This window comes from Lytechinus pictus, chromosome 8 (genome assembly GCF_037042905.1).
Source record: "Lytechinus pictus isolate F3 Inbred chromosome 8, Lp3.0, whole genome shotgun sequence".
Classification (NCBI taxonomy): domain Eukaryota; kingdom Metazoa; phylum Echinodermata; class Echinoidea; order Temnopleuroida; family Toxopneustidae; genus Lytechinus; species Lytechinus pictus.
In genome coordinates this window covers 10,560,816-10,574,480 of record NC_087252.1, presented here as the reverse complement: position 1 = coordinate 10,574,480, position 13,665 = coordinate 10,560,816, and the positions used below count along the sequence as shown (strand labels likewise).

The following is a 13,665-nucleotide window of genomic DNA, read 5'->3' as shown; positions in this document are numbered from 1 at the left end:
CTTACTTGTGATTGGCAACTGAGCCCCAGATAATATCAAAGTTACCATAGTTGTCTTTGTCTTTGGGAAATGCAGCCTACGTTTCTTGCACATTTAATTCATCAATTGCAATTATACAATATATGGGGGTTTTATTGTTGTGATCAAACTTCTTTATAATCAAATGCCACTGAAAAATAAAATGTGACCTGAATTCTAACCAATTAAATTCACATGTTTCTACCTCCCCGTCTTCTGTGGTCAAATGAGACCTAGAAAAAGAAAATACTGGAGACAAAAATCTGTCTGCTGAAGAGAGTGTAGGAAAAACACTTATTTTGTTGTTGTTGTTTATGAACTGTGAATACATTAAAACTTAAAAATCAACCTTTAAACTAAAAGAAAAACTCACAAGTGAAAATTAAAACAATGCAATAAAACAAGGTGAAAAAATAAGGGAAATAAACATGCCAAAATGTGATGCATGCAAATAAATCGTGCATAATCTAAACTATAATAGTGCAACCAAAAAAAAAAAACAGTGCTAAACTCAAATCAAACTGCAGGGGTAACAGGCAAAAAATGAAGAGAAAACAAGTCATCTCGACTTAATGCAACCTGGAAATGATGTTGTAATATATCAAAAGCTCAGTCTAAAACAATGGGAGGGTGCTAATTAAGGAAATCAGCAGCAATTGCATGCAAATGACGATGAACCATGCAAACCAAACTGGTATTAAAAAAAAATATATTCCAACTTCCATAAATTATATCCTTGAACAAGAATCTAGCCCCTTTAAAAAAAAAAATCCCATTTTGATCTGTGCTCAGTTAATTTTTTTCCTCAATATTCAATTAAAGCCTTCTACTCAGTCACACCCATGTGACCAACTAAAAACCAGCTGATTGTATGTCATTGGAGATTTCCTATTTGAAATTCTTAGTGTTATGCTAGTGTGATTTTCTCTTATTTATTCATATAAACATTTTTCTAGGGTGGACTTGACCTTTAAGTATTAGCTATGGACGATCTGTTGTCGTTTATACTAGTATGACTGGAGCATAAATGTTGATCAACATGAATTCCTTTAATATATAGGTTAAAAAGGTTGGGGGAAAAAAAGCAAAGTTCTGAAGGTTTTCCATTACAAATCACAGAAAATAGTTGCAAGTCTTTATGAAAGGAGGCCCTGGACATTGGGACATGTGGAATGTTTCAATTTTGAAATAAAATGAAAATTTGCAATTGACAAATCAATCATAATTCTTAAATATGACTTCAGGATTTTTCAATTTCAAACTTTAAATTAACAGCAAATTTTCTGAATAATTGGAATGACTTGAGATTGATTACTACATGGATGTAGTTTTAGAACACCCCTATACCGTATAATAGTACCTCACTTCAGAACTTTGCTTGATTCTTCCTTGGGGTGTTTCATAAAGCTGTTTGTAAGATACAAATGACTTTATGAGCAACTTGTGATCCTTTTTTTTGCGGCAAAACAGATTCTGAATAATCTGTTTTCTCACCAGCTTTTAAATTTGAATTTCATTTTTTATAGGCTATTAAAATCTTTGTTGCTAAAATGCATTTCAATGCAAAGTTCATAATTTCATATAATAAAATACAAAAGAACAAGTGGGGGTATGACATCATCAGCCCACCTAATGAATATTCATGAAGTCATGCCTAGAACTGTTTCACTGCAATAATGCAAATCTTTAAAATTCAATAACTTTTTTATTTGTTATCCAATTTTGATCAAATTTTCTACATTTTGCTCTGTGAATTTTACTCTTTTTTTAACGAGATATAAATATCTTCAACCTGGACCTTCCCTTTAAAATGGGGAATCATCATGCATCTCATTTAAAACAAGAAAAGAAAGGATCACCAGCCGTCGCAGAGTTGAAAGTCATTTGTAGCTTATGAAAAGCTGTATGAAGCGGCCCCCGGATAAAATACAGATTAGAATTTAGATAGAGAAAATCAAACCAAACAGTGTTAGACGCACTTCAAAGCGTGAACGCGCTTTCGAGCCTCATACCCCCGATACGCAGCCTGGATTGTGACCGCCGCATCTTCTTGTGACGGTTTCGCTTCGGGCTCGGGTCGCGATGATTCTCGCGACTGATGACCTCTGACGGCTGATTGTATTTTGACAGCGGCTTCTTGCTGCTGAGGGTCACTGACGTCACCAACATTACCATTCTGTATAATGTCATATGAAGATAATGGGAAAAAATGAAATTAGGGTCTTGATAATGAAAACAAACTAGCCTTTTGTACATCATTCTACACCTTTTGCATATTCAAATATTTGAATACATTTCTGGAGACATACGTGCATTTCAGAAGTGTTAACATACAGTATATGTACTTAAAACTTTCAAATCTTGTTATGTTAGACACTCTAATATGGGGCCCCGTTTCATAAAAAGTTCCAACTGTTGTAACTTTTCCATTATGGCAACTACCATGGCAACAGGGCTCAGCAGCCAATCAAAATCAAGGTGACCATGGTAGTTGTCATAATGGCAATATTACAACAGTTGGAACTCTTTATGAAACGGGGCCCCTGATAAAAGCTTCGACATTTCCTATTGTACACTCCCATTGTACACTCCTTAATAACAGTCCGACAATACGCCAAACAGAGGCCTGTACTTGTAGAGAAGACGATAATCACCACCCCTTCCAATCCAAAAAAGTATTTTTACTGACCTGATAGGCTTTGTTGTTGTAGTAACGATCTTCATGTCTTGCTCCAATATCTGCTGGATCAATTCCTTGCTCTAAGATGCAGAAAAAAAAAAGAAAACAGAAAAATATGAATACTGGTTTTTATTGATTTCTTACAAGTCTAATCAAAATCATGTTGTCTCTTTTCTTCTGTTGTCCATCCTGGACATATTTGAAACAAAGTATATTTTGTGCTTTGGTGAAATAGCATTTCATGCAGTTGCCTGTTTAATTAAAAGGTGTATGAAAGAAAATTTGAAAAAATACTGAATCCATTTTCAATGCATCAGAATTGTTCATTCAATGATTTAAAAAAGTCAAATAAAAACAGGCATTAAAATATTTTAAATAGACAACATACATACACATGTAGTTAAAATATCAAAATCATTATTTTTACACAAATTTCTCATAATTTCTGATGATTAGGAACATGATATATTATGATCAGATTGCTGATATCACTTCTTTTAAAGTGATGCACTAGTTCATACTGCTTTACTTTCATATTCACTTAACTTCCATGTACAACTTTTGTTCTGGGCTGAACTTTTTACATACAATTTTCATAGTTTGTTTTTACTTTCCTTGATGTTAAACTGGTGACTGATGACAATTTTAAGAATGTTGTGCTTTAACAATTAATTATTGAGAATATATTAATTCTCTGATTTCTATCACTCTGCTTTTTATCCTGTGATCTCATCAACAATTTGAATCTGGAAAAACAAGTAGTTCAGAATCATTCACCACACCATACTGCAATTCATGATTTCACTATTAAACTACAAGCAAATAAATCAAATTAACTTCTTTCCCTATTGTAATTCTAAAAATTTTCATTGACGAAATGTATGATGTATACTTAAGCATCAATTTCTAATCTTCCCTGACATATAATGTCCATGTATCTATTTGTTGGAAATAATTTCTGGCAAGCATACTGAAACCTTAACCACTGACTGACATGAACTTGTTTCTTGGCAATTTGACGAGTTTCATGTTTCGATGACAACCCAAATTTAATCTTCATGCAGACATACTTAATCCCAAAGATATATGATACATTCAGTAAGGCTGACTTGTGATAACGTTTGGCAGGAAATGAAAGGGGAAATACAATCTTGGTTAAATTTATTTTATCTGGGGGCTTTGAAACAAAATTTTTCCTTTTCCCTTCTCTCAAAGTGTCCTGTTCTGCAATTTTCTTTTCAGCTTCATTTTTACGTGCCAAAATTTAACATGACCTCTCTCTCCAGGAGACCTTTTCCCCCTTCAAGTTTTTGCCTCTCCTCCTCTCCTTTCATTTTCTCCTTATTTGTCCTTCTGCTTCTCCACTTTGCTCCTTATGTTTCTCACATTCTTTTTTTCTCCTCTTCTTCTTTTCCACCTCTGCCTTTTTTTTTATTTTCTTCTTGTTCGCCTTCTTCCTAAGTTATTAGTTTCTTCCTTCCCTTCTTTCCCCCCTGTACTCCATCATTTTCTAACCTTCTTCTTCCTCCTCTTTCTTCTACTTCTTCTCCTTCAGCTTTTGTATGTTTTTTTTTTTCATTTCCTTCTCCTTTCTTCCTCTTTGTCTTATTCCCCCCCACTCCTCCTTCTACTTCATTATCTCCCCTTTTTCTTCTCCTTCTTCCTCTGAACCTCCTTCTTCTACTTGTTCTTCTTTCATTCTTGTCTTCGTCTCCTCTTCCTCCTTCTTCTCCTTCCTCCCCCTTCTTCTTCTTCTACTGCTTCATACTTTTCTTCTATTCATTTTTATTTCTTATCTCTCCTATTATTCCTCCTCCTTCTCTTTCTCCTTCCCTTCTTATTTTCTTCTTCTTTTCCTCTTATTCTTCTTCCTCTTCTTCTTCTTCTTCTTCTTCTTCTTCTTCTTCTTCTCCTCCTTCTTCTACTCTTCTCCTTCAGTTATTCTTTCATTTCCTACTTCTTTCTACAATTACTATTCTATTTTTCTCATTACCATCCCCACTGCTCCAGACTATTCTTTTTTTTTGTTCACTTTTATTCTTTATCTCTCCTACTCCTCTACCATGTCCTTCACGAATATTATTTTTTCCTCCCTTCCCCCCACCTCCTCATTCTTTCTATTTTTTTCTTTATTTTTTTTCTATGTTTTCTTTTTCATTTATCTCAACAATTCTCCAGCTTCTCCTACTTATTTTGTTTCTCCTCACTCTCATACTTCTCTTCAATCCCTTCCTCCTATTCCATCTCGTCCTATTCTCTTCTCCATTAACTCGTCTTCTTCTATTTCTGCTTCTTCTCCTTCCTTCTTTCTCTTCTTCCTCCTCTCATTTGTATTTTTTGTCTCTTTCCCTTGTCTTATTTCCTCCTCCTTCATTTCCTACTTGTCCCCCTTCTCCATTTAAATTTCCTTCTTTTTCTTCCCCTCTTTATTCTATCTTCTCCTTTTCTATTTCATCCTCCTTCCTTTCTTCCCTTCTTCATGATTATCATTCTGTTTCTCCATATTCATATACATGTACTTCTTCTCCTGACTACATGTACTTCTCTCAGTTTTCATTTTTTATTCCCTCTCCTCCAACTTGTCATTAAATTCTCCTTAAACTTTTCCTTTTATCATTTCCTAATAATTATTCTCAGTTTCTTTTCATCTTTTCTCATTCTTCTTCTGCTCCTCCTTTTCTTTATTTCCTCCTCCTTCCTTCATTCATCATTCCCTCTCACTTTCTCCTGCTTGAAATTCTCTTCTGCTTCTTCTCCTTCTCTTCTTCATACGCTATAAATTCACTAGCGTACACGAACCATAACCTGAGGAAGACTTGATCTAACATTAGGGGTCTAATAAAAAAAGTGAGATTTGTGATATTTTCTCCTTGGTTAAGGATCCTTAGAATATTTATCACAAATTGAAATTGGTGAAAGATAATTTGTTCAAATATCAAAATTACCATCTACTGTATAGGTAGTTTTATTGTTTGTATACAAAGTGCGTAGCTTTACATGTAGGTCCCCCATCATATAATGGCTATGGAAATTCTCCAACCCTTCCCTTTCTTGACTCTTAGATCTAATATGGTAAGTCTGTCCAGTGCCCTTGTCTGCGCACACGCGTATCTGCGCGATTCTATTAATTATAATAAAAGATATGCAACAAGCACAAACTTTACACCTAAAATACATAGACAGATATTCATTATTAAAATTCTGACTCAAAATGGTGGAAAAATAATGAATTTCGGGCATTTCATGTGATGGCTTCAAAATGCAGCCTTTCTCGTCAAAATCCTTGAATCGTGTGTAAAGTGAATTGGTGACGTGGGGCACCATAGTTTTGTTCAACCTGAAAAAAAATGACTGTCCCAGTGTTTTTCCAAGAAAATCATGCATACTTTCAAATTTTCATGAAAATTTTGGCACACTTAATCTACTAAGAATATAAGGAACATCATTAACATTATTGTGGAATAAGAATAAATTCATGTTTAGAGTCTAATTTTAAGTTAAAGTTTTAAGTGCGCAGACATGGGGCTCCCCTTCATAATATTATGGCAGTTTGTCAAACTTCGCGGAAGGTCAATTATGTATCATCAACATAGAACTAAATTAAAAATCAACCGAAATTATGATGGCGGTCCCCAAGTTTGCGCACCTAACGATTTGAGTTAAGATCTAACATGAATTTCTTTTTATTTCACAAAATCTTTCGGTTGATAATTATGAGTAAGTGTGCCAAATTATGAAATATCTCATAAAAAGTTGAAAGAAATTATGATTTACTTGGAAAAAACCTCAAGCAGTCATTTTCAGATTGAACAAAAAAAATGGTGCCCATGTCTGCCCACCCATTCACTTTGCACATGATTCTGGTATTTTTATGAGAAAGTCTGCATTTTGAGACCATCACATGAAATGCCCAAAATTCATTATTTTTTCACCATTTTGAGTAAAATTTTTAATGAGTATCTATGTACATGTATTACATGTGTTTTTATTTGCACGCTGTCAGCAATTTTTTATCAGATTCTACATACACTTGCACACTGCACTTCACCGGTACGATAATACACCAGACGGCGGCCTGTACTGTTACCAGTGTAATGCTTGTTTGTTGCATATATATCTCCATTTACTAGAATCGCACAGATGCGCTGATGCGCAGACAAGGGGGAGTGCGCAGACTTGGGGAATCTTGCCGTTGCCAATTTGCCATACCATATGGTGATGTGACCTTAATTCGCGCGTTACCTAATTTTGTGCACGGTCAAATATCTCAATATCTCTTCTAATCAAAATCTTGAAAAACTGATACCACCAACAGAAAAAACGACCCAAAATTATGCAGTACGGTAGGCCTATGTTGATTTTCTTGAAGGTAGGGTCTCAACCCGGGGGGGGGGGGGGGGGGGGCAGTCAAATATATTGCTGTACACACGCGTGACCAAAAAAACGCGATTAAAGGGGTGTTTTTTCAGTTTTGGACGCGGTCCGCGCGTGGACTTGTTAAGGGTATCAAAAATACTGATTTTCAAGAAAAAGGGTGGTTTTGAAAGACTGGTCAATGGTCAGTCCAACGTTCTCGCTACCACGCGTCACGGTTGGCGGGCGCCGCCAAGCCTGAAAATTTTCAGGGCAAATCCGCCAACCCTGAACTTCCCCGACAACCGTGGCCGACAACTGTAAAGCAGGCCTAGATCTACACAAAAACTGAATAATATATAAAAAAAATAATCTGCTTTTCAGATCCTAAAATAAACTTGTCGATTATTTCGTCCACGATTTCTTCCCGGGATTTCTTTGACTCACTCACTACTACTAGTGCGCTATATATACGATACGACCTCGACTCGAGGCCCAATCTCTTTTGTGGGAAGCGCGAAGATGTTTACCTCGCATTTGCGTATCGCATTGCTCACATTATTTACGTCTTTAAAATGGTAGTAAATACGCTCAAAACAAGTGAGGGGAGAGGGGTATCGTGGGTTACTGGCTTGGGCAATGTAATTTAGATTATTACGAATTTCAGTTGATATTGTCACTTATTCTGTCAAAAATAAAGTGTGTCAAAATTACTATCAAAATTCGATCGAAATATAGTTTCATCTCGTCCCAGGCCCCAGCCTTTATAGCTACATCTACATGAATTCATTGAATGCATTTCTGATGACACATGCCGTAGAGCGAATTGAGAAAAACTATTCAAAGATCACGTTAATAATGACAAAGCCAATGGAATTGATTGATATAATGTCCAACTCATTTACTTACATCAAAATGATTTATTCACATTTAAATTCCGATTTTACTCCATTATTTCCAAAGTCTTGATCTCTACGTCGATCTTTTGAAACTGTTGATTAATTTCGCGACGGCATGTTTACCAAGTTCTGTGCCACTGCATTCACGCTCGCAACGGTCAATACAAATCGCACCTGCACATGGCATCAAAATACTTGATCCGGGGATCCGATAGTCTTCCAAAATTAGATGGGATCCAAAACTAATTTAATTTGATTTTTTTTCATATATTCATTGAATCTGTTATGATTTTCATAATTAAAGGGGTGGTCCAGGCCAGGTTTAATTTATATCCACTAGATAGACAAAAACCTTCTCTTTCCTATACTATATTTTTTTTAAGAAATAAGAGGCACAGTTATTTTTTATTGAATTTTCAATTTTGCCAAAATCATATTCTGGCACGAGTCTGTACGATCCCAGAATGCAATGCGCAGCTTTTTCTGTGACGTAGCATCTCCACTTTGGCTTCGCTGGCTGCTGCTACGAGCGCGAGCGAGCTAGCTAGCTAGCTAGCTATCGCTCGCACGTACGTATGCGTATAGATCATCAGCGCCGGCCGCATATACGTACGGTATTAGCTACATGTAGTTTTCGACTGCCATTGATTGCAGCCACCGTCGACCCTGTAATTCACAATTTGTTTGTTTCTCGCCGTTTATTTCATAATTTGAACAATTAATATGTCGGGTCCTGCGGGATATGCATTCCAACCAAGGTGGAATGCGGAAGAGTTGGAGAACCGTCGAAGAATAGAAGAAGAAGAGGTGGAGGAAGATCCGATCGTACCGCAGCCAGCGGCCGATCGAGTGGGGAGAAATGACTGGTGTCGGTGCGGGAACTGCCCGGTGATGCCGACGGCCAGAGAGAGCATTTGGTCCTCGCAAACGACTCTACTCGCGTTATATTTGTATGTTTTTATGTCAAACTTGTCCGTCCCAATATTGTGAAGCCACTGGGCACATCTCTCTCGATCTCGGATCGGATTTGGTCTAGAAAACGCACTTTTATGGTTATTTTCTCCCGGCCGAACCGAGCAGCCGTATGCCTGACACATAGGCATATTGCAGCTGTGAGACGTCGCGCGCTGGATTGTTGCGAAACCAAAGTGGAGATGGTACGTCACAATCACGTGACCGATCTCGCTACATGTGCGCGAAATTTAATTCTTTTTGCCCCAAATAACCGTTACAAGAAATGCTCTTAAAAATCTCCAAAGTCGAGTAAGGAGATAATACTTTTTGAAATGGCTCCTGTAATTATTTACTACGGGCTAAATATTTTTTGGAGCTGGCCTGGACCACCCCTTTAATAATCTTTATTAATATTATTCACATTTTTTATCATTACGACTCATTTTTTTTAATGTGAGTTATACGTACAGTGTATTTTCATTTGTATTGTTCTTTATTACTCTTTACCTGCCAATTAAATAATGAGCGCACCTGTCGCGGGCCTGAGAAATGTTTTTAGTCATCACAGTGAATGCTTTATGAATTTGTTGTACAATTGCTTAACTACGATTTAAAACAAAATATCATTTGAAATTAATTTGTGTAAGGGAAAAAAACTTAAGAGAATGGGGGGGGGGGGTGGCCGTGGGCAATGTAAATGAAAATGATGGGATGTTTGTGACTTTGTGGGGAGGGGATTTAGTTCGTAGCGAATGAAATTAATATTCATTTATGGATGTGTCTACTGTGATTGTGGCTGCATAATCTTTATGGCGATTGGAAAATCCACCTTGGGTCGGGAGAGATACGTGATTCAATAGATTTCGATAGAAGTACACATTCAACAAAGTGGAATTGGCAATTCATTCACATGCAGATATTCGTTTCAAGTACGAATTATTGAAGTTGATATGTGTGAACGTTTTAGAGGATATCGGATATGTATATCGTTTTTTCACGCCCACAATGAGTTGCTAGTATAATTTGAATATCGTTGGATGAATTTTTCAAGTTCACTTATGTCTTTATGTTTTATATCGGAATTGTGCTTTTAATATATGAGTTATATCTTGGCAACGTCGTTAGCCTATAATTATACTGCGAGTGGATGATATTTATGAAATGAGTTGGAATGTGAACGAGACGCCCCAAAGCCGATAGCACGTGATCTAATTAGTATTCACTTTCTGGGTTGAGCCAATCATTGTGCTTGAAAACGGGTTTCCCCGAATTCCCGCCCTTGGAATGTGTCCCACGTGTGTGACCTGTTAACCTGTTGTTTGAGTGCGAATCAGCTGATTTCGTGACCTCAAATACTCTTCATGGTGTTTACGCTGGATGGGGGCTATAAAATTAAGAAGATCTTTCTCTTTTATTCATTTTTAATAAACTGTTCGTGATTTTCAAACTACACCTATAGTGATAATTATTGTGATGCAATTTATTGAATCACGTACCTCGATCATCCCACTCATGGTGCAAGAAAATATTTTTTAAACTCACCAAAATATACATGTAAGAAAGATTATTCGGCCGTCATCATCGGTAGAAGTATAGACACGTCTATAAAAATGTATTCGCTTCGAATATTGACTTCTTCACCAATCCCACACACACGATCTCAACATCCCCTTGTCATTGTCCACGCCACGACCCCTCCCCTATCGCTCTCTCCCTTCGACCATCCTACAACCCCACCCCTCTTCCTCTCTTTCACACACGCTGTATTTGTAGGCCTACAGAATGTATTATGTAAAAATAGAAATCTTATTTCCTGTCAATTAACCTATACTTTCAAAACATTTTAAGTCGCAGTTAAGAAAAACAAATTCGTAATATTAGAGTATAATGAATGACTAAAAATATTTCTCACGCTCGTGATGAGCACAGCACATTCATTATTTTATAGGTGAGTAACGAACAATACAAAGGAACACAGCAATAATTGACAGTGATAAAAGAATCTCGATTGGAAATTATTAGTATAAACATCATCAACAGAAGTCTTATGAGAGTTATAGTTTCAGTGAGTATCGAATAAACCAAACAAAAAACCATGCAAATTATATAAGTTGGGGACCCCGTCTCATGAATACCGATGCCCATTATTTGGAAGCCTCGGAAGAAAACTTCCGAGGCTTCCAAATAATACCTCGGTCACATTTGCTCTACGGCGAGTCGAAAACAGCCGTTTTATTCATTTTTATTCAAACCACGGTAACCACCTATATTCAGCTGGTACAAAAAATGCTAAAACGGCTGTTTTCGACTCGCCGTACGGCCGCCGTAGAACAAATGTGACCGAGGTATAAAGTCGGAACAATCTTTGGATTTGTAAGGGCGTGACGCAGCGCAAGCTCAAAGGGCTACGCATGCGGTCCGTAGATGCAGTCGGTCATTGACATAAGAAACAACACGCATTCACAAAATTAATCGCACTTTCTAAGGATGTAGCGATATCGATCTGAACATTGGAAAGTATGGAGTTAATCTATCGATGTAAATAGTCTATAAACTGTAAGTATAAAATGAGATTTACTTCAATTTTTAAGTTATCAGTAATTGCCTTTCTGCTTCAATCGCAATTCGCGCAACCGTTACGGCTGTGTGGCCGGAGAAGCATTAAATAGACATAAAATGTGGTGCATTTAGCAGCAATCTAAGCTCGTCGATATTGATATTTTCGATAGCTACCGCGCTTTGCGCGGGAGGGGGGACACCCCCCTCCCGAACCCTCCCCCCGTGCGTGCTTCGCACGCACCGAGGCCGCTGCGCGGCTTGCGTCACTTCGCGCCGCCAAGCGTCAGAGTGAACCTGGCGAGAACGTTGGGTCAGTCGCAGGGTCAAACGTATTTAGGGTATGCTTTTTCCCAAAACTTTTTTTTTAAGACTAGCCAAACGTGTTTAGGGTATGTTTTTCCCCCCAAGCTTTCTCCCCCGAGGTCATATTTTGGCGACAACTTGTTTAGGGGCCAAAATGAGTAAGTTCTAAAGCCCGCGAAAAACTTGTTTAGGGGGTTATTTTGCACACAGAGAAAAACTCGTTTAGGGGGTGTTTGGAAATTCCTTGGTTACGCGTGTGTACAGCAATATATTTGACTACCTTGGGGGTCTCAATTCTGTTACCTTTTGCGTCTGCTCTGAGAAAATCTGAACTTATCAACAAGCTTCAAGAAATCACCAGTTTGCAAGCAGAGGTCTCCAAAAAAGTAAGTAAAATGTGATAGGCCTATCAACCGAATTTATGGCATTTTAACTCCCATCTGACACAATTATCTTAATACCTTTGTCTGCTTGATTCCTTTTCTAAATCTTTGCAAACGATCGTGCGCAAATTTAAGGTTAGCCTACACTTTTAAATACTTTTTCAGCCGAGCACGCACCAGTCATCGTCATGGAATTTTGAGATCGCAATACCAGCCAGACCCTTGTCCTACATTCCGTCAAGCAAATTATACTGTGTGGGCTAGGGGCTAAAAATAGGCATTTTAATGTCTTTATGCTGACCTACATGTAGACTGTTTGAGCCTCTGTGAGGAGCCGTGGAAACATGTCATATTTATTGTCTTGATAATCAACTTGGCTGCCAGAAAATGTGAAGATGTCGCTACATTTACTGCAACTATCTTGTTCACTCAAAATCTAGAATGGAAATTTGAGGCCAATTCGCCTCGGCCCTATTGCTTTTTGGGCACATGTCTAACGTTACAGCACAATTCTGGTGCCATTGCCTACCCTAAGCTAAGGGCCTAACTTTGGCAAAGTTTGGGATCTTGCCTTGCTTCCGTTTGGCATGATGATTTTGATTAATTTTGTGTGAACTGTGAGAAATTTTTGATTGAAAATCAACTTTAAGTATTTTTTTAAATGTGCGCAAATTATTTTCACCCCATCATACCACTCTTGAGCAACTTTATAAACGTTAAGTTACAAAACTTAGGTAGTTACAATACATTTCCTTTAATATTTTTTTTAGTTTACGATCTTGCCTTCAATTTGGTTGCTACGGTATGGCATTGAGTCCAAACTTCGCGTGTGTCCATACTACGCGGACGGTCATTTTCTCAAAAACTAGACAATATTCTTAAAATCTGACATCATCAACGTGAAAAGCGACTTAAAATTACCCTTTGGCGTAATTTTCTTTAGGATGAGTTCAGTATTCATGAAAATATTGACAAAAGATCGGCAAATTTGTCACCGTTAGCGCCCGTTCTGAAGAAATCTGATATTCTCAACAAGCATCACAATATCATTTTGCGAGCAGATATCATCAACAAGTGGAATGCCTCTGGCCGTCTCACCTGCATCACGCGATTCAATATAGCAGCAGTCAGGGTTGTAATAAAAAACGTTTTTTATAAAAAAAAACAAATAAAACGTTTTTTATTGTTTTAAAACGTTTTAAATCGTTTTAAAACGTTTTTTTTCCAACGAACGATGAAATTTTCTGTAAATAAATTAAACTATACACTTAATACAGTACAATTTAAGCTGTTGATGTTTTAAATTCATTTTTAGAGTAAGTAAAAGATAACTACATTTTTTGTTACTGAATTTCCAATAGAAAAGTTCATATTTTCCCCCAAATTACTAAATCATTGAAATTGAATGCAAACAAGTAAGTTGACATTTTATAAGTTTATTCCTCATACATTTACATACATGTACATACTTTTGGGTCTCGTCAATCTAGGGGGTGAGAAGAATTCGCACAATGTA

General features: G+C 37.1%; 1 protein-coding gene across 1 annotated transcript in view; it reads right to left on the bottom strand.

The window, feature by feature from the left end:
* Positions 1-13,665, bottom strand: part of LOC129266334 (fibrous sheath CABYR-binding protein-like) — a 29,470-nt gene that overhangs the window by 10,636 nt on the left and 5,169 nt on the right. The window contains exons 2-3 of the mRNA XM_054904177.2: positions 2,708-2,778; positions 1,998-2,194 (exon numbers count right to left, since the gene is read on the bottom strand). Coding sequence (XP_054760152.2) covers positions 1,998-2,194; positions 2,708-2,778 — 268 coding nt within the window. The remainder of the gene's footprint in view (positions 1-1,997; positions 2,195-2,707; positions 2,779-13,665) is intronic.